This window comes from Argiope bruennichi, chromosome X2, assembly GCF_947563725.1.
Source record: "Argiope bruennichi chromosome X2, qqArgBrue1.1, whole genome shotgun sequence".
NCBI lineage: Eukaryota > Metazoa > Arthropoda > Arachnida > Araneae > Araneidae > Argiope > Argiope bruennichi.
This window is the reverse complement of record NC_079163.1, coordinates 56,531,089-56,552,369: the sequence shown is the minus strand read 5'-3', so window position 1 is coordinate 56,552,369 and position 21,281 is coordinate 56,531,089. Positions and strand designations below refer to the sequence as shown.

Here is a 21,281-nt window from a genome sequence, read left to right as displayed (position 1 = left end):
TTTATTGTACATAAAACGATTTTTCAAAGTTGGAATGACTGTTTTCTCTTTTGTTATACCCGTTTTTAGCTTTTTTCGGATTATCCGCGGAAGCCGCGACACCCAATTCCGTGGATAATCGGGAGTGTACTGTACTATCTTTTTTTGAAACTATACTTCTAAACCAATTTTCCACTTTTTTCTCTATTTTATGGTTAAAGCATTGAGCCAGCATGAAAGCGATTTGTTATAGTTGGTGAGCTAAAAGTATGCAATTTTGGTTTCATTAATGAGTTTTTCTTATTTTGATAGAGTTGTTCAAAATATATTGTTCAGCTCTGATTAGCATGATGGTAAACAGTATGGATAGGGGAGACCCACTGGAAGGGAACAAATCATTTCATTCTTCAACACTCCCCCAATGTGCATATATTTTTGCATTGTATTTTTCGTGTGTAAATTTGATAAACAATTCTTAGATATGACTAGTTGGTTAAAAATTGGTCTAGATGGGCATTTATCTTCCAGTGTTGATTAATATATTTGCAAAAAAGAGAAGGGTTTTGCATAATTGAAGCTCATCTGAAATCCAATAAATAAAAATGATATTTCTTGAGCATTATGCATTGATTTTAATTTTTAAAAAAAGTAGAACAATTTTTCAAATACAGTTAAGAACATATTGTGTAATAATTAAAGAGAATAAAATATAGCCATATTGTTCTGAATATATTAGAAATGCCAGTATAAAGTCAGGGAAATTCAAACAACAGAAATGCTGGCTATCCTGAGTATTGCTACTTTTTTTCCTGTCTCCATTAACAGAACATTCTTTACACCACTGATTTGCAATAAATTTTAAAAAGTTAATATTGAAGATTTCTTAAAAAAAATCCTAAATTTTTTTTAAAACATAAATTAATTCTGTTTTTCTTCTCTTCCAGTAGCTATGACAACTTGTGGAGTTTTTTATTTGAAAATTTTGGAGTCTTTCTTTTTTTCCTTAGGAAAAAACAGTCATAGAATCTTATAAGGTATGTGAAGTTGAATTTTACATGCTTATTTTATAAATAAAGAGAATAGTTCTATCAACATAATATATTAACAATAAAGTGAGTATTTTGTTTGTATTTTAATTACAGTGTGACTTAAAGAATACATTATTATTCACTTTGAAATATTTTTCCTGCACAATTCATTTCAGAAATACAGGTGGTTATAAAAACAATGGAAACACCATAAATTAATATTAAACTCCTTATTAATAAGGCATAGGATCAGCTTTGGCATCTCAATACAGTTTGGTTTCAACTGGAAATCGGGTCATACAAGCGTTGAGTAGTATTTGGGGGAATACTGTACCATTTTTCATGGAGATATTACAAAAGTTCAGCAAGAGATGCTGGTGGATATGCTGCTTCCAGACTGAACTGTCTAAAACACCCCATAACTGTTCAATTATATTGAAGTTGGGACTGTGCATGCCAAGATTTATCATTTCATCCTCATGTTCATCAAACCATGATTGGACAGGTGCCACTTATGAATAGGAGCATTAACATCCTGGAAAATTGCATTTCTTGCAGAAAACAAAGTATATATCATAGGATAAACCTGGTCGGCTAAAATTTCTCTATACTTCTCTCCAGTGATCCTTCCATTCAGGGTTATGACTGGACCAGAAGAATATTACAGTATGGCTGCGTATATAATGGCAATGGCTACGACAGGCATTCCCTGCCTCATAGTTGGAAGCAGACAGTGACGATCATACACTTGTGCTGGTGTCCTACAAACTTGTTCCCATGCTGTTGTGGGAAAAAATGTGAAAGATGATTCGTCTGACCATGTAACGATCTTCCACTTATCATTTGACCAGATTATTATTATTATTATTACGGCACCACTATAAATCACGTTTGAAGCTAACATCTTTTTAAAGTAGCTTGGGAATTGATGCTCTATCGTAAATGTTCTATCTATGAATGTGCTTTCTTACTGGACAACCCAAATAATTGAGCTCTGTGATCATTTTGGTTGCTGTCGTTTTCTTTTTGGACATTACAATCATCTTGGGTACCTATCAGTCTCTTGTGCTCAGTTTTTCTTTCAGTCCATTATTTTGCTTAGCTGAATTTGTCTTGCCACTTTCTGTATACACTGTAATGATTTTAGACACTGTACCTCTGGAAGCACTTAAAAGCTGTGATATTACAGTCACAGTTGCTCCACTTAATTGAGTTTCTACACTTTGGCTTCTTTGAAAGACTATGAGATCTGACATTTTACACATTTGACAAAAATCCAAGACATACACAATTTAACTGAAGCTACCTCAAAGTACCATGATATATATATTTTTACATATAAAGACTTATAGCTAGGATTATAATTTAATGCTTACGAAGTGCATTTTTAAATAGCACTTTTATTCACATGTTTCCATTATTTTGATAACCATCTGTATAACTTAGAGTAAAATATGCTTAATTTTGTGTCACACATCTGGTACTGTTGTTAAATTTTTCAGAAGATTCGAAGGATGTTAATTTTTCATAACAGTAAGTATAATTTGACTTTATTATACTCTGCAACACAAAAGGGGGGGGGATCATATGTAGCTTGTTCTTGGTAAAGCATGTCCCTATGACATGTGTAGGGCAGGTAGGTGGTTTACTTTTAAAATATTTTTTTTCTGCTGAAATAAATTGACTTAAGAAGTTGAGATCTTTTTTAAATCAAACTAGCAGAACAATTCCCATTACATTATGTATGAGCCTAATATAATGCTATTAAAATAAAGTAATAAATAATAATGTTTTTTTTTTTTTTTTTTGATAATGGCATTTCTTGGTGAACTGTAGACGATAAAAATCTAAATAAATATCTGAAAATGAATGCATTCTGAAAAAGAGAGCAGACAATAAAAAAAAAGTTTATTGCAAATGATGCTGTTGAAATTTAAATTATATAAATAACTAAGAGGTCAAACTCCCTGCTGTCTGTTTGCTTGCTAATGCCCAAGAATTGTGTTGTAATTTTTTCAAATCACTATGCTGATTTGTAAGAAGATAAACGGAATGCTTGAACTCAGATTCCTAGCCTCCCTAATCTTGCAAATAAAGAGAAGTAGCGTAACAATTCAAATACCTGAGGAGTATCGAGAGATCCTTGTGGATTCCCTGCTTGTTCACCACAATGTTGTGTGTTTTTGTTAGTAATAAAAAAATTGTAATTATATTATGTATTAAAAATAAATTTAAACTATTTGAAATCACATAAAATGTTATAATTAATTTTTCGTCCAGCTTTAAAAACTAAATCATCCAGTATTAAAATGTAATGGTAGGATTTATATGAATATTATTCAAAAGACTCTATTTGCTATCAAATGTATTTGGTTATTAATTTGTGATTTTTCACTTGCATGCAGTTGGTTGTCTTACACCATAAATTATTTGGCATTTTCTTTGTCAATTAATTGCTAGCATGCAAGTAGTAGTATCAAATCGTATAATTTCAAGGTATCAAAACAACAAAATTATTTACATCATTTAGAATCAGGCTTTTAAAAACTTATATGTTTTACCAACTGTTTCTCTGCTTGTAGCAACAACAATCACCGATTCAAAAGATTTTACTTGTGAGAAACTTGCATATATGACCACGACTGAAAACATGATTGCTCAGCTTCAAAGGAATTTGTTCAAAAATTTGCCATAATGTTTTATTTGTAACCGTACAGTAGGTCAAACGAACTAAAATCTGTTTTTATGTGAATTTGAATGACCTTCTGTGAGAAGAAATGAGAAATATTCATTTTATAAAATTTATGCCGGATACAGATGAAAGTTGAATGCTCTAGAATGTCAGATACAGGAATTTTAATTTCAGTTTTTAAAATTTTTTGTGAAAAATGACTAATGATTAAAAATTTCTCAAAATTAACTAAATTATGCTAGAAGTTAAAGAAAATGTGTTTACTTGTCGATTTTTTATTTTTGATATATTTATTTGTTTATGGACTGTGCAAAGAAGTTCTTTTCTATAATCTTTAGAAACCGTGTCATACATAAATACATGTCAAAAATCACCCAAAACATTAAATAAAAAATTTTCTACATTCAAATTCAGACTTCAAAGTGCATTAAATCAGGGTTGCCACGCCACCGGGCTAACCGGGAAAAAACAGTAAGTTTAAAAATCGACTAAAAAACCGGGAAAATGCAGGGAAATTCGAAAATGTTTATAAAAACAGGGAATTTCAAGTTTCATAGTTTTTTTGTTTTTTTTCCCCATCTAAAAATGCCAATCAAAAAAGGTTGCAAGAATAAAAGATTAGTAGTTTTCGCTACCAAAAACGAAACAATACTATTCGTGATTGTGTAATGTGGAACTTACACCATTTCTACTCAACTCCTTCCTTTTTTTTTCTTTTTTTTTTCTTTTCTGTTTAGTACAGTCCAGTTTCGCTTTGGGACACAGTTCTTTTTCCATAAGATTCCCGAATTGCAACTAATGAGCATGCGCGAGACTTCTGTAACTGCGTGGATATTAGAATACATTTCTCTGATGGGAATATCAACGTTCAATCTCCGGTCACATTGTGGTTTTATTTTGTCACTCACACGTGAGTTTATTGACTGGTTTGTTTATCATTTGAGAAATTGTGAGCTTATTCAGAGAAGCTGGGAGAAATTTTTAAATAATAAGCTGCACAAAATCCGTATTTGATACGAATTAGATGGATACAATAAAAAGGAAAAAAAAAAACAATTCTGATTTTGTTGAAAGATTTCGAGAAGACCATCAAAATCCATTTGTTGCGTACTGCTCGCTTTGTAAGAAAATAAAAAATCTAAATAATATGGGGAAACAGACACTTATTAGGGGGAAAACAAAATTGCGTACCAGGTCAAAAAAAAAAAGTCATAATTAATATTAGACTTTGTAGCTAAAGGAATCAGGGTGAATATGATATGTCAAGTCCGTAAACGTCAAATCTATTGTTCGAAAATAAACCGATTTTGAACTTTCCAATTCAAGATCAATAATTTAAAGCTGAATTTTTATGGGCATTAAAACTTGTTGCATTCAATGATATATCGGAAATATTTTCACATATGTTCACTGAAAGTGAAATAGCTAAAAAATGTACTTTAGCCATACAAAAATGTCGTACCTTATTTATTAAAGATTAGCTCCATGAAACTGATAGCTTAAAAATCTGAAGAAATTGATGCCCAAATACATGAATTGGCAAAAATTAATGAATGAAAAAAGGAATTCGCTTTTAATGTTTTTTTTTAAATCATTAAATGATTTGTATCATGATAACAAAAATGTTTAGTGTTTTATTTCACCCGAGTCCTTAATTTTGTGCAACTTGCAGTTAAAAAGCGTGAGAGAAAATATATCCCCCCCCCTTAATATATAAATTTTGTCTTGCTAAATTCTAGATAATAACTAAAGAGATTTTTTTTTTGTATGTAAAACATCAAAATTCTTTTTTATTCTATTACTTTAAATAATGTTAAATTGTTGCTTGTTTTTCTTGCTTTTTCTCCACACCTTAAAATCATATTGTATTATAACTAGCACATGATTTCTTTTTTTGCATTTTCTCGTATCTTGAACATACATAAATTGAATAGAACTATAGATAAAACTTGTAATTTTAATACAATGTGAAACTATCTCTCTATAATTTATATTGCATGAGAATAATTCTATTTAAATATACCGTGAATTTATGAAGGGAATTTTTATATCTGGATATTTCAAAATTTTATATTATACTTGTTTTATTTCCATTTTTCCTTTTGCATGAATTGAGAATAGTCGATTTTATTATTTAAACTTTGTGTTAAACATTCTAATACAGAACAAAACAGTCGTTTAAAATAAATTCACATAGGTTTTGCATTGTATTTACTCAATTTAGACTTCGTTACAAATTAATTGTGCATATTAAATGAAAGAAATGCAATTGTGTGCATTTGATGGCTGTTATTATTTAAGAACAAAACATATAAATACTGTGTCCAAAACAAGTCATTTTTGTTTAAGCAAAATCAAGAACTGAATTCTGTTTTTATTCTCTTTAATTATTAGTATATAAATAAAGTTTCCTTCAAAGAAACTGATCCCACACCAGCCCAGACTATTTTAAAGGAAATAAGTCTATTACAAGCAAGCTGAAAACACAAATAAACTCAGTGTTGCCTTTTTTTTTTTTTTTTTTTTTTTTTTTGCTTTTATCCGATTTAAAGAAAAGTACTATTTACTGCTTCCTTATCCTTTATGACAAATGATGCGCTAGACATTGTCAGTTGGGTCAGAGTTAGATCTACAGTAAGCAGTCGAAAACTTTTGTATATCATATTTTGTTGTTCAAATTACCTGTGAAGGACACATTTAAGTTCGGAAAATGATAGAAAGCACTTAAACCTTGGCAGCTACTGGCAAGTTCAAAGCCAATTGTGTTGTAGTAAAATATGGCCCAACCAATCAAGAACCTACCAAGGTGAGTAGAGAGAGTTAAAGTAATAGATTGTGGATTTCATTGAGCTTGGTACAACAAGGGGGGAAAAAAAAGACTCCTCAATATATATTAAGATGTCAAAACTAGGTTGTTCTTAACACTATATACCGTCTGGTGTACCGTGGAAACTATCTGAAATACTAGTAACTAAAATGCTTTGAACCATTAGTTAATTAATGAAGCTGCAAAATAGTATTAGAAATGTTTTGGGATGGTTCACCCTGTCAAACAAAAGAATTCTGATTAGGCATGCAGACGGCATAGTGTTAAAGTGCTTAGTTGATTTGTCAACTTTGCATCGGGTCTTTAAAAAGTTTTTTGAAAAATTGCTAGGAAAATATGTATTACAAAATGTCAATCAATGACTTATTTTTATATTCTTGTTCACTGTAAGTTCCTTTGTCAACCATTTGCTTCACCATGATTAGTGATTTTTAAAATTAGGAGGGGAAAAATTCAACCATGCATTTTGTTTAGCTTGATTTTAATGTTTTCCTCAGCAAAATATTTTTACATCACAAATTTTGATACATATGAAACTTGTAATATTTTCGAAGTTTTACATTGTTCTGTTCTTTGTGCTGTGGGTTCCCCTAATATCAATCCGTTATGCGGCCATTTATATTACAGGAAAGATCAGCAGTGTGTAGAAGTTGACTATCGCTTGATTTCAAATCAAATCACTAATTGTAAGAGCAATGAAATTTAAAAAATTTTATTAGAAATATTTCTTATACTGGAACTTATACAAAATAGAAAAATAAGTCGCAACTTCATCATATATTAATTAGTGACATTGGGCAAAAAGCTACATTCATAGCAACAATTAAAACTGTTTGAATTCCACATCAACAATTGAAATATCTCTATATATGAAGCGCTAATGAGCATGGCATATTCTTACTTTTTGTCAAAGGGCAACAATTAAATGTAAACATATGAATGCGTCATTAAACATTTTTACGGCTGCATAAAATGTAGTGTTTCATATAGCTAATTAACGGAACTGCAAAATGGTATGAGAAATGTTCTGATGGTCACCAAAATGCACATTTAGTCAGAAGAAAGAAAATATAAATGAAATCAAGAAATAGATTTGAAACTGAGTTTAATAGAGCACAATAATATATTTAACCTTCTCAACATGACTTGTCTATGGAAATTGGTCACATCTCCAAAACAGTTATCTTTCAAAAATAGTCTTCATATTATTCAAAGACTCAGAAAATTACATTTTTAATGATATTGTTTACATTTTTGTAGAATTTTTCCCTTAATTTTAATATTTTTAATTCAATTTTATTAACTTATATAACAATGCTTTTAAATGTTCCGATGGAATTCAAATTCATCCATCCAAAATATTCAATCTCATATTTTTGCCAATATTAACCCTATAGTAGGATTTTCACTTATTTCATATTATGTACACTTTTTAATTAGCAGTAAGCTGATTCAATTGAATTCATGGATTTAGTCATATCAGATAATAAGGTGAAATGTTTTGATAATTCATTCATGAGCTTAACTCATTTGACAACTTATAGAATCATTAATCTGAGCGAACAGACTGATTGTCAAAGGTGGTTTGTGCAGTTATAATAATATCTTCAGAGATTTTAAAAAATTCGTTATAAACAAAAACAGAAAAATGGCATAATCGAAAATGTATATATATTTTTAAATTTGATGATGATGTTAAAATAATTTTTGTGCTATAATAGTTTTGGAATTTATCACTGAAAAATACCAAAGTTTTGCTTAGTTTTTAATTAATTAAAATTTCCACTCCTATGTATAGATGATCATTTTTACTCTCCATTGTACCGACTTTGTTAGCTCTACATCAAATGGTCTAGCTTGTGGAATGCCAACATACATACTTTACATTCATCTTTATTATTAGTAGTGATGCTAATAAAAAATTTTAAAAAATTGAACTTTGTTTATATTATATAGCGCTAGTTTTATTAACCCTTATGTTCATTTTGTATAGTATACCATACATACAACTTTATAAAAATATACTACCACTATAAAATAAAAATATATGTAAAATAAGCTACCTATATATATAATATATATTGCTTTTCTTCAAAAAAGCAATCTTGCCACGATAAGGTCAATCTACAATTTTTAACCGAAATAACTGAATGAGCATCATTAGATTTCTCAAAGAATGCGTCCTGAGAAAGGACATAAAAAGAGTTGACCTTCAGCATTCAAAAACTGAACAGTGAGCAACGATATGTTATTCATTCAATACCTGAACAGTTCTTTGCAACTGAACTGGCCACTTTATTCACCAGATATTAATTATTTTAGCATGCATATACGAGATATGACATTGATTTACTATGTAAAAAGCAGCGAAAAAATCGAATAAAAGCCATACGATGATGCATAGTTATTATTTATACCAAAACTAGAATAAATGCACGAAAAAATATTGTGCGAGTACACAATTCTACGTTTGTACAATAATACCTCGTACATTAAGCAAAATTTTAAGTTTAAAAAAGGCAATGGTTTACCGTACCATAAAATAAAACAAAAACGAGCAGGAATGATCTCCCCGAAACATTGTCAAATATAGACATTCTGCAAGCTAAAAACAATATATTAAAGTATTTTTGCTGAAATTTACGGTATTGCAATAATTATTGTTATTCATGGTTTAAATCCGAGTTAAAAAGAAACATATACTTTAATATAAGTATTGCATATTTGAAATGATTTATAAACTGTTCAAGTTTTATTGTCATTCCGGATAAATTAATTCTAAAGGTTTGAATTTATTTTTAAATTAGGTGTTACCATTTGAACAAATAGTTACTTCTGCATAAATAAAATGTTACATTTATGGATACCACTATTCTATGATGACACTTTTTTTAATCTATAATTAATGTTTACTTGACAAATACTATTGAGAATATCTTTGATTAACTGTATTTTCCCTAATTATCTCTCTACGATCGAATGATTTAATCTGTTTTAAGTATTTAATTAAAAGCAATTTATGTTGAACCTTTATCGATCTGCTAATTCGCAGTGGATATTAGTTATATTTAATTTCAGTTAAATCGCTTAGACTTAATTCCCTGGCCATAATTCTGTCAGACATTGAAATCTTATTATTTCTTACAAATGCTCTATTTACTGTGTACTTAAATTTTCCTAATGGAGACCGGTACCGTAACATGATAGCACTATTAAAAATTCAAATGAACCGTTTATATCTCATCTAACTTTTGCGGCATGGCAAATTCACTTTTTATTCGTCTTATAAATTACACATATTAAACCAGAATGCTTCTTCCGTAGCTTTCAAAAATGGGGGGGGGGGGTCCTTGATTGAATAGGTGGCAAAACTAAAAAAACGGTTTCGATTCTAAAATTTTAAATTATGGTTTTCAGATTTTTAAATTGTTGAAAACCACCGGTGTAATATTTATTTTCGGAAATAATCGTGAGAAATTTACTTTCTTTCAAAAGTATACATGCGCCAAATTTGACAGCTGTAGGTAAAAGGTTTGGCCTTTAAGAGTGCTAAAACACAAACATATTTTCATCTTTATTTTTTATTAAAGAAGAGTAGCGTGCAAAATTCTTTAACATGTTGTTTATTACTTCTGTACATTTGTCGGCAATGGGAGAGGTGCAATTACTTCAGCACTTTGTGCCATGTAGGATAATGAAGAAAGCCTGCGTTTTGAACGCTTAGTTTTCGACCAGTTGAAATCAACAATTAATACACAATTGCAATTTTAACAACACGATCATTTACCAAATTTCATTTATCTACGTTTTACGTTATTGCACTTACTGTCGTATATAAATATAGAAAAGCAAATGGTCAGCCCTTGGCGGATTTGATTTGAAATACAGTTACATTTTAAATGCTAAATCTGTGTTCCAGATTTTATTCATCTAGTTCTTTCCGTTTAGTATTTATCGTGTTAACTCGTATAAGAACAATAAAACAGACAAACTTCCTCTGTTTTCTTACAAAATCTTAGAAATCTACAAATTTGGTCTCAAAATGACATATCAAATTTTATCTCTCTATCTCACTTCGTTATTCTGTTCGTAGGCAGTCATATTCCAAAAATGTGTTTTTTGGGACCCGAATGAAATCTTGAATTCGAATTTTTAATACACTCATACATTCTCTGTATAAAATTCGTATTCAAGAAAGTTTTTTAAAAAAAATGTTTACTAAATAGACACTACTCTGATGAAAGTTTCCTTAAAGAAACAAAATAGAAAATCGGAAAGACTTTTTAACTTTACTTCCCTTAGAATTTGTTCATCTTTTGATGATTCAGTTATGAAAAAAAAATTTAAAAATATGCTCCATGGCAATACAGTAGACTTTTAACTATTCTAGTTTAAAAACTAATTATCTGTAATAAAATAAAAACAATTTATTTTTACAACCATTTAAATGTTTGCATATCGCGGAAGCATTGGTGACACTATTTAAATTTCCATATATCGAACTTGTTTCCTGGATTGTGGATTTTCAATAGAAAAACATTTTCTATATATAGAATAAAATTTCTCTGTACTAAACAAAATATTCGTGTACTGAACAAAAATATTCGCCTAACAATTTATGCTTGCCTAGTGTAATCTAATAATCCATCGATAGATTTCGTTCAAAAAAAAGGAATATAAAATTAATGAAGAAAATTATTATGAAAAGTTTTGTTTTCAGTGTTTGTTACAGAGAGAAATTTATGGGAATCAGGGGGTTGTTTATGAATAAATAAACCTTTGCTTGTCGTTTTATTTATCTTTTCCGTTCTAACTTGGAGAGATATTTTTACCTTAAAATCAGTTTAGTTTTTTTTTTTTATTTATTTATTTAGTTTTTTCTTCTTTCTCTATAGGCTTAATAGTTGGTAGTTTTCTATAACCTTTAAATACGCATCCCTTAAAGAGTTGTCACTCAGAGTTTAAATTATTAGGTAATAGATATCATAAGGTGATGTTCATGCGATATACAATATCTACTACACATTATATATAGTATGCTGTTAACATTTTCATTTCGCAGACACTACAGAGTGGAAGGCCAGTTTGAGCTTGGGAAAGAATTTTATTTTTAATTATGACCTATTTGTATTAATTTCTCTCCATGTGTGCATAAATACAATGAGTCAAAAATACAATAATCTGAATGATTGAAATATGGCATGCAATTCTTCTATAGAAATGAAATATCTACTGCAAAATTTGATTTCTATCAGTACTGTAGACTTGATTATTGTGTTGTTAATAAATTGTGTAAAAAATGAGAAATAAACGACCTTTAAAAAGACGTTTTAAAATCGGCTTCTACATTCCTACTTGCAGTGTGCTTGAAACAAGCCGAGACATGTGAAGTGTTGATTTTACATTAATATAAATATTTGTTTCTGAACAATAAAATCAATTTAAATGTTTTTATACGAATTACTCTTACATTTTTAAAAATTTATTTAAGTAATGCTTATTTTAAAAGCGTATATATTAATATTGTATCGTATATATGATTATATATTTTCCTTCCATTGAATTAAATATCCTAACCGCCCCCCCCCCAGCTGCTTTTTCCGCGGGTTGGCTATCAGTCCATTTTCTATTCATCCAGCGTTTTTCACAGTTTAGAGTGTTTATTTTTACGATTACAGATTTTTTATTATGTCATATTATTATCGTGTTACACATAATATCAGTTCATTTTGTTTGAAAAATATTTGAACTTATTTTGCAAACATCGCATCTAAATAGTGATTTTAAAAAATTACCCAATTAAAGGATTAAAGACTATCTTACATTGTATAAATTATATTTAGTCTTCGATTTCCATTTTCTATAAGAAATTTTTTAAACGTATAGTACAGTAACATGTCTTTATAAAGTATTGACTTGTACTTGAGGCAAGATAATATAAATAACAGTTGGTTTTGTATTAAGAATTTTTTTTTTTTTTTTTTTTTTTATATATATATATAAATGGAATCAACAACAACCGTTGCTATCCAATAATATTACACCAGTTAGTTTTGAATTTACTGTCTAAAGATCGTTTAGAGAGTGTTCTGGATTTAGAAATACCTTCATGAAGCTTGAGAACGGCATATATTTTTCAGGTTTATTCCTCATTAAATTAGAATTTTTGATTAAATTTTTCTTGTTTCTAAATTAAATACAATCCCGCCTACACATAATTAAGAATTTTAACGAGGCTAATGTTTATGAATGTTTAATTGAGAAAAGGTCGGTATTCCATTTTAGTTTTATGTTGACAGAAGAGGATGGGAATAATTTGATTGTATTGGAAGACAATGAGAAAACCTCATCATTTCCGCTGCCCTTCTGTCATTATTGTTATTTACGCCCCGAGTGAGAATAAAACATTGTAATTATTAAAAATCTTGTAAAAATTTAAAAATCATGGATTATAAAGTGGTAAAAGTAAGAAGATGTATATTAACATACGAAGTTTTCTGATATAGTCTGGAATAAGTATCTTTATAACTTAAGGATCCGATTAAAGGTTTCCTAAATCGATGATGATACTTACAATCTTTTCTGTGGAATCTTCATTATCTGTACCAGTGATTGATTGCTAATTATCAAATTGATTCTTAAATAGCATCGATCGTCTGAACCTTTGAAAAGAGTCCAGGAAGGAGTGCACTGATTAATTTTTGAATTGAATTAACCTCAATTTATGTTTATTATGGGTACTTCCATGCTCCCTGTCTCGCTATAGGTTTTCTTAACACAAAGGCCTGAAATGCTTGAGAAACACCAATTTCCCCATATTTAAGCCACTCTCTGGAACATTGGCCACGATTCATTTCAAAAATGTTGGTAGATACAAATTCTCTAAGTAGTTGTATGTAACCTATTATTAAATTAATAGATTACGTACAACTGCATTAACATTTGTTTAGTTTTGTTTTCTACGTTTATATGAAAATGAATATGAACGAATCGAATTAACGAAAAATATTGCATACCAGGAATGAATTAAATAAATAATAATAATAAATACTCATTCTTTTATATTTAAGTTGGGGAAAAATTATATTTAATATCAATGCAGTATTCTTTTATTTTATTTCTGGATCCGTTCACATTCGATGTGTTCTTGAATTAATCCTTTGAAAAATAAATAATATATGTAATTCGAACTTCTGAATTCACAGATTTAGTTCACATTTTTTAGAACCTTGGCGCAGTGTTGAGAATTGATAACAGTAACGAAGTATATAGAACATACATTCCTAATGCTAACTCAAATCGAACAAACTGACGAGTTCGCAAGTCTAAAAATTTATTAAAGTTTTGATAAGCGCATAGACATCGCAGAATACAAAGGAAATGCATTAAGGTAAAAGCTGAAGGAGATTAGAATCTCTAAATCAGAGGCTCCCAATTTTTATTTTGTTCCGGAATTTTTTAATTAATGAATTTTTAATTTTGAAAATCTCTTATACATCCTTCATGTTAAGAGATCTTTAGTATTAATATTAAGAGCTGAAGTAAGCTTAAAAGTCAAACAACTCGATTTGATTTAATAATAATTGTATTGTTTATTTTCGATTTTGCCTTTTATTCCACTTATAACAATAATACAGTATTGTTCATGTTCAAAGCAAGTAAAGAATAACCAATGAAACAATCGCATTAATTTATGTTAAAAGTTAAATACTGTATCTTGTTATAATTCATTATTCAAATATAAGGCAATTCCAGTGTCCATTTCAAGGATCGAAATTTTATAAAATTAGATTGAAATGAAGATTGATAAATCAGGTGCATCTAGCTAACTATAAGATTTGTTTTTTAAACACACATATGGCGAAAACAGCAGTATAGCAAGTATATTGCCTTGATTATTGAGATTTTTTTTTTTTTTTTTTGTCTAAAATATCAGTAGCTTAGCAGAATTAAATTACGTTCGAGATAGATCACTTAATCATCAGATTAGGCTTTAGAAAATGATATAAACATAGTAATGTTTTGTTTGGAAGGTGCCCGTTCCATTTATATCCCCTCTCCCTTCCTTTCTCTACACCAGTCGTCAAAGTCTGTCTGAAGGAAAATGCTCTTTTGGCATTCGCAAATATCTCAGCTTTTCTACATTGAAAGATTTTCATAGAACATTTTCAAGATTCTTTGATAAATTGAATAGAAATGAAAAAAATTGAATCTTTTCTGAAGAGCATCAAGAGATCTCAGCTTTATGCTTGTGTAAAATCTTTTTTTTTTCTTTTTTTTTTTTTTTTTTCTCTTTAATCTTAGTACCTCTGCATGATTCTGTACCGATTTTGCCGTAAAACACCTTACCTGAAATTGTGCCCACCCCCTTTTTCTTTCTTTCTAAATTTTGTTAATATTTATTATTACTATTCAATGTAATTGCTTTTCATCTTACTGCACAATCAATTGTTGAGTAATTTAAGTGCTACGACAATACCTTTATTTATTCTGCTCAGAGGTTAAGAACTTCGAATTTTAGAACTCGGTGATCAATCCTTTGAATAGGCAAATTTTTTAACAAATTTGTGTTCGAATAAGATTTTAAATGATTTACTACTTTAATATCAATTTCTTGGCACTATTTAACTTTCAAATTTAAATAAATTTCATTTTTTCTCATGAGTTTGAGGAAACAAAACTTCATAATTTTTTTCTCCCCGTTTTCCCATTTTATGCTGAATTTTCATATTAGTACCAACATTACTGTTGTTCATATAAGATAAAATAGTTTTCTGCTTGACCCTTCGAACTTATTGACAATGAATATTAGAGTGCGAAATAAAACTTCACAAAAAATTATTTTCATTAATGGCGATTTTTTCAAAACTTGAATTTTTCGAAATAGATTTTTTTTTTTTAAAGTAATCTTCAGAAACGATTTTTTAAAAAAAATTTCTAGATCTAGCCATCATTTATAAAATTTAGGCAATTTTGCGTAGAAATCGAAGTAGAATATTGTATGGATTCTGTATTCATTAAGAAAATCTTACGGGGAAAAAAAGCATCTAAGTTATACAGATTTTCGGGGAATATTTTAATAAAAACTTGATTGTTTAACAGGCATACAAAAACATACATTTGTACAAAATTTCGGAATTCTGATACATCAAGAAGTAAATGCAAAGTCTTTTACTTACAAAATGATATAAAGTTAAATCAAGTTAAAATGTTACGAATGCCGCATCATTCATCTATAAAAATTCGTCAATTCACCATTTAAAACTAAAAATATCAGTAACGAAGAATTCGATTTAAAATATTAATAATTTTAAAGAAATATAAAAATGTAATATTCTGTTTAAAAATTGTCCATTTAAAATTCTTTCTTCCTCTGAAGCATTTGTAGTATTAAGAAAAAATTATGGTGCCAATTGCTTTCAACAGTTTATTCAGCATTGTCAATGGAGATTAAAAAATAAATTTCACTTTTTTTTATTTTGAAATAATCAATTATCTGTTTCATGTATTTTTATTTATTAACTTTATTCGGCAATAGTTCATAAATAAGAATTTCCAGGTTTGTAATTTTTTATAATTATGGTAAGGTGGCGAACTCGATATTCTACTTCAAAGTATGGAATTTCATAATGGCAAAATGGGAACTCATATCTGGAAATCTGCTATCACATTTTTAGAAAAAAGAAACGAAAATGTAAAAATTGTCCAAATCAATCTCCATTGATAGCTCTGATGCAGCAGAATTTTGTTTATAGAAACTTAAAAACTGTCTTAAAAATCTTGACATTTATAAAAGTTATTGAAATTTTTTTTTTAAATGTTTATAAAGGGCGGAGTTATTTTATATTTTTATTGTGTTGAAAATGTAACCGTATAACCATTTTGAAACATTCATTTGAATTAGTAAACTTTATAAAATTGTTTAGAGCCTGCTGATATACCTTTGATAAGCATTAAAAATAGTTTCATATCATTTTTTTTTTTTTTTGTAAAAATTACTTTTGTATAAAATATTATAATTTAAAAAACAATTAAAAAAAATTCATTGCCTGAAACGTTTCCTAATTAAAATGAAAATATGAGTTTAATCGGTGGATTTTTAAACATTCTGATAATTAACTTTTCCCCTTGTTATCTAGTTGATTTACTTTAAATTTGGTTCATAATTATTGAAGTATCAGGAAGGTTTTTAAAGTCGTTTTAGATAGTAAAATATTTGATTTTTCATAATCAAAACAATACCAAAAGTAAACTAGATCAATTGTTTCCTCAGGTAATCGTCTGCTTTTTAACTTTCATTTTAATTTACTTTTAGAATACCTCTAATGAGTTCTGGAAAAAATTTATCTTTTGTGTTTTTGTTTTTCAATAATAATGATAAAAAATTACTTCGTTTTCTCTCAAAGCCGTTCAGAGGCAATCTGCCCGCTGTCCGAATATACGATAACGCGATTATTAAAAAATAGGAAAAATAGATTTTTAAAATTCAGTGCACATATTTTAATATCCATATTGTAAGATACCTATCAAATTTTGAACCAAATCTAATGAGGGATGACCGTCTATCAGTTTCAGAAGCATGTAAACGCGATAACTCAAAAACGCAATGATTGAAATTTATCAAATTTGGTATGCGATTTTGTTTTTAGTTTTATATCAAATTTTTAGTATAATTTTAAGTCAAATTTTTGTTAATAATAATAGCACTTCTAAAAAACAAATTCGATTTTCGGATGCTATTCACCACATTATATTGTTTTGAAACAATCTCTAGAACAACCTATTAAAAGAATGTTACTGTACTGTAGTGAATTGTAATTTATTGCAGTGTGTAATCACAGTAGTCGATTGCGTAATATCCAGTGTAATGAAATTTTAACTTGAAGGCATAGGTGTTTCTTTTGCGGAGTTTTTAGTTAGGATATTTGTGACTTAACATATTTAATTGGGCAAAAACGACATTTTTGCATTTTTGAAAGAAGCAGCTGCTTTACATAATATTTGATTTTATTCACTTGCGCTTTTTTTTAGCTCCTACCATTTCTAGTTGAATTCCATAAAGGTGTTTATTTTATTTTATTTTTTTAATTTACTGGGTGAACAAAATTATAGTTATTATCTAATCTTAATCTTCAGCGAAGTTTATTCTACAAAAGGATTTTGCTCCAGTATAATACTCAAATCATCATTCATGGTGTTTTTTTACATGTCCCCCCCCCAGGCGATGAGAGTTGGTGCCATCACTATGAGCCAGAGACAAAGTGGGACAGCATGCAGTGGAAGCATTCGTCATCACCTCCCTCCTGCAAAAAACATCTGAAAGGGAAGCGCTTCAGATTGGACGGCGAATTCAAGGACGCTGTCAAGGTCTGGGTCTCGTCACAGCCACAGGAATTCTGGGAACAAGGAATTCTTCAGCTCGTTAATGAATGGGATCGTTGTGCTCAGGCCTATGGTATATACTTTGAATAAAGTCTTCATTTATATCCACAGTGTCGTTTCGCACATTTTCATGTGAACAATTAAGAGTCATTCAGTGACTTGTATTTGTTTCAGTGCTGTGTTTTTATCTTCCTTTCATTTTACTTTTCAAAACATCGATGATTTTAAGAATAAGGTTTGTTAATCATTGAAGCTTATTAATGTTTGTCATTTGATCTACTGTACAAAAAATATTGAAACTTCTTTTATATTCTACATATATTATCATATTCTATATCTATTTTATATTCTACATATATTATCATATTCTATATCTTTTTTATATTCTACATATATTATCATATTCTATATCTTTTTTATATTCTACATATATTATCATATTCTATGTCTTTTTTATATTCTACAACTTGGTATGCATAATACACTGCTGACCATTAAAAATGCAACACCTAGAAGGAATGATCTGATGAACCTGAAAATCACATGAAAGGAGGAAGTGGTTCAGATATGGAAATTATTAATATTTTAGTGCACTTAGACGACGCAGGAGGGAGAAACGACATCTGAAATACTATATACTATGTATAAAAAAAAAAGTGTAGTGGATTTCTCCTTAGGAAAGCGCTTAAATAGGTTGGAATTTGCTCAGAATACCTCGAATAAAAAGGCTTACCAGCAGTGTCGGAATTCGATAAATATAGGATCTTCGCCGATCGAAAATGTGAACTATCGTTCCGTGATATCGCTCGTCACACTGGTCGAAATCCAACCACTGCCATACAAATATGGAATCAATGGGTTGCTTAGGGTCTTACTGAACGACATGCAGGATCTCAACGCCATCCCAAGACTAACGTCCGAGATGACAGATATATTTTGAGGTCGGCCCTGAAAAACTGTACAACCACATCACTGAGCATTAATCTGGAAATGAGCATGTTTGCAGCATCCCTAGTATTCACTTATACGGTGTGATGAAGTTTGCTGCAGCATGAACTGTTAGCACGGTGACCATTATTTCGGCTTACCTTGACAATGCAGCATAGAGAGACACGGTGATTCTGGCGCGCCAAACGATAAAGCTGGATACAGGAGTGGCACAATGTCGTCTTTTCAGACGAGATGGTCGAATACATGTTTGGAGGTTCCAAGGAGACCACACGTCGCCTGCTTGGATTTGATATAGGCATAGGAATCCTGCATCTGATGTAATGATTTGGACAGCCATTGGGCACACAGCACACATATCTCTAGTTCGGATCGACGGTAATTTGAATGCAGATCGGAAAATTTCTGATAATTTTCTTATAGATGTTGTGCCTTATCTTCGATGCCAATGAGATAATGCAAGACCACATGTTGCACATCATGTTTTGACCTTCCTTGACACACCGGGTATTCGATTGTTTCCCTATCTGCACATTCTCCAGATCTGTCACCGACTGTAAACATCTGGTCTGGTTAATGAAACTGGCCCGCCACCCCTCTGTAGCTAATACGGTGGATGAAGTGTGGCATAGACTTGAAACAGCATGGAATGAATTGCCTTTTTCAACCATCAAACCTAGATCCACTTCATGCCTAACCGGATAAAGGCCGTGTTAGCTGTCAGAGCTGGTAGCTATTTCTACTAGTTTCGCACCTCTGTAAACTCCCCAATTTCTTATAATTGTTAATCGTTTTGTTTTCATGCAATACTATTTACGTACAATAAATATCTTTTTTGAGATTTCCTTCATGGCTTTACAATTTTAATGGTCAAAAGTGTAATTTGGTATTAAAAAATAAAAAGCAGAGCTGCTTTGTTTAAAATGTCATTGTATATTCTTAAAATTTATATAATTAATGACTAAAGTTTTGCAGAATTTTCTCAACACGCTAATTTTTAAAAAAGTTTGTTTTTGATGTTTTTGCTAGTTATTCTGGCATTGAATTTCAAATACATATTATGTGTGTTATAGTATTTAACTTTGTGTTATAAAGTTGTAAATATTTTTCTCTATTTTTACCCAAATTGGAATTTATCAGTGACGTAGCGGTGGTGGCGTTGTGGATATTATATGAATTTTCCACGTCTAGTCACCATCAATGGCTGTACAGTCAGTGCACGATAATTCCATCAACTGAAGAAGCAGGAGTTGATTTTTCATACGTTTTATTTTCGCATATATAAGGACATGGACATTTTCTAAAACTACTACGCAATCACAAAGCACAACACATAGAGAAAAAAGTACATGCTGCAGCTTCGGCGTCTGGATTGCATCCGGTTAGGGGAGGTAGATTTTCTCTTTTCTTCACCGGAAGGAATTAAAACTTTAACATCCACTCACCCATCCCCGGGTTATGACATTCATAAAATTACATACTATATTTACAACAAACAGTAATTTTACAATAACACAGATTAAACAATTAATACTGATACAAATACAATTTTACAATTCTGATTATTAATTTTCAGTCGGTAAAATAGCTACATCTCGAACATTTCGTTTTAAGACATAACTGTTAGGTAATTTAATATTAACTACTCTTATTTGGTTGTCTCTACCATAGAAAAGTTCAGTGATTCTTCCTTAACAACAGTTCCAAGAATTGAGGAGTTCGTAGCCCATCTTCTTAGATTCATGCAGGTCTGACTTAAAATGTAGATCATTAAACTTCGGAAACGTTTGATTGCCTGCTTCTAGGTCGTCTACGTAGAAATAGTTCAAAATTTTATAAGCTTCTTCATATTCATTTTAGAATTTTTCTAAATGCAGTCTAATGACTGCAGCAAGTAGGAATGGACTGCTCTTCTCACTAAAGATGATTCTTTTATATTAGAATGTTTCAATATTGTAAGGGCTGAGACCGAGATTAGGACAATTTCTTTTTATCCATAAGAATTTCAAAAATTGCCTATCTTCTTCGGCGATCCCTACTTCTAAAATCTGCACAAAATGAAATTTTGTGTAACCTGAACCGTAACAAGATTTCAATTAAATCAGGATTTAAGTTCGGTTCCATAGAGCTGAGATATAAATGGATGGGACTAGTAGCTTGTATTTTATCGAAACAAGAGTGCTTAACATGAATTTTTGGCGCCATATCGCAAATCTCGGTATACTCAGAAACTGTCGAGCAACCTTTTGCTTCCCGGCATTGGGTCGGTTTTCATTTCCAGTTAACATTTCCTGAACAGTTATATTCATATATATATATATATATATATATATATATGAATATCCCTTTCCTTGTTTTGAGATTATCATTCTTTGAAAACCAAGCAAACTGATTTCGAAAATAGTATTTTCTTTTCATAACATCA

The 21,281-nt window shown here is 29.9% G+C and overlaps 1 protein-coding gene across 8 annotated transcripts in view; it reads left to right on the top strand.

Moving 5' to 3' along the window:
- Positions 1–19,697, top strand: part of LOC129960136 (uncharacterized) — a 34,339-nt gene extending 14,642 nt beyond the window's left edge. The window contains exons 7-8 of one of the 8 annotated variants that reach the window (XM_056073304.1): positions 927–1,013; positions 19,280–19,697. In XM_056073304.1, the coding sequence (XP_055929279.1) occupies positions 927–1,012 (86 nt within the window). In that variant the 3' untranslated portion in view covers position 1,013; positions 19,280–19,697. The other 7 variants (XM_056073300.1, XM_056073296.1, XM_056073302.1 and 4 more) reach the window with 7 other exon arrangements.
- The last annotated feature ends 1,584 nt before the right edge of the window (positions 19,698–21,281 follow it).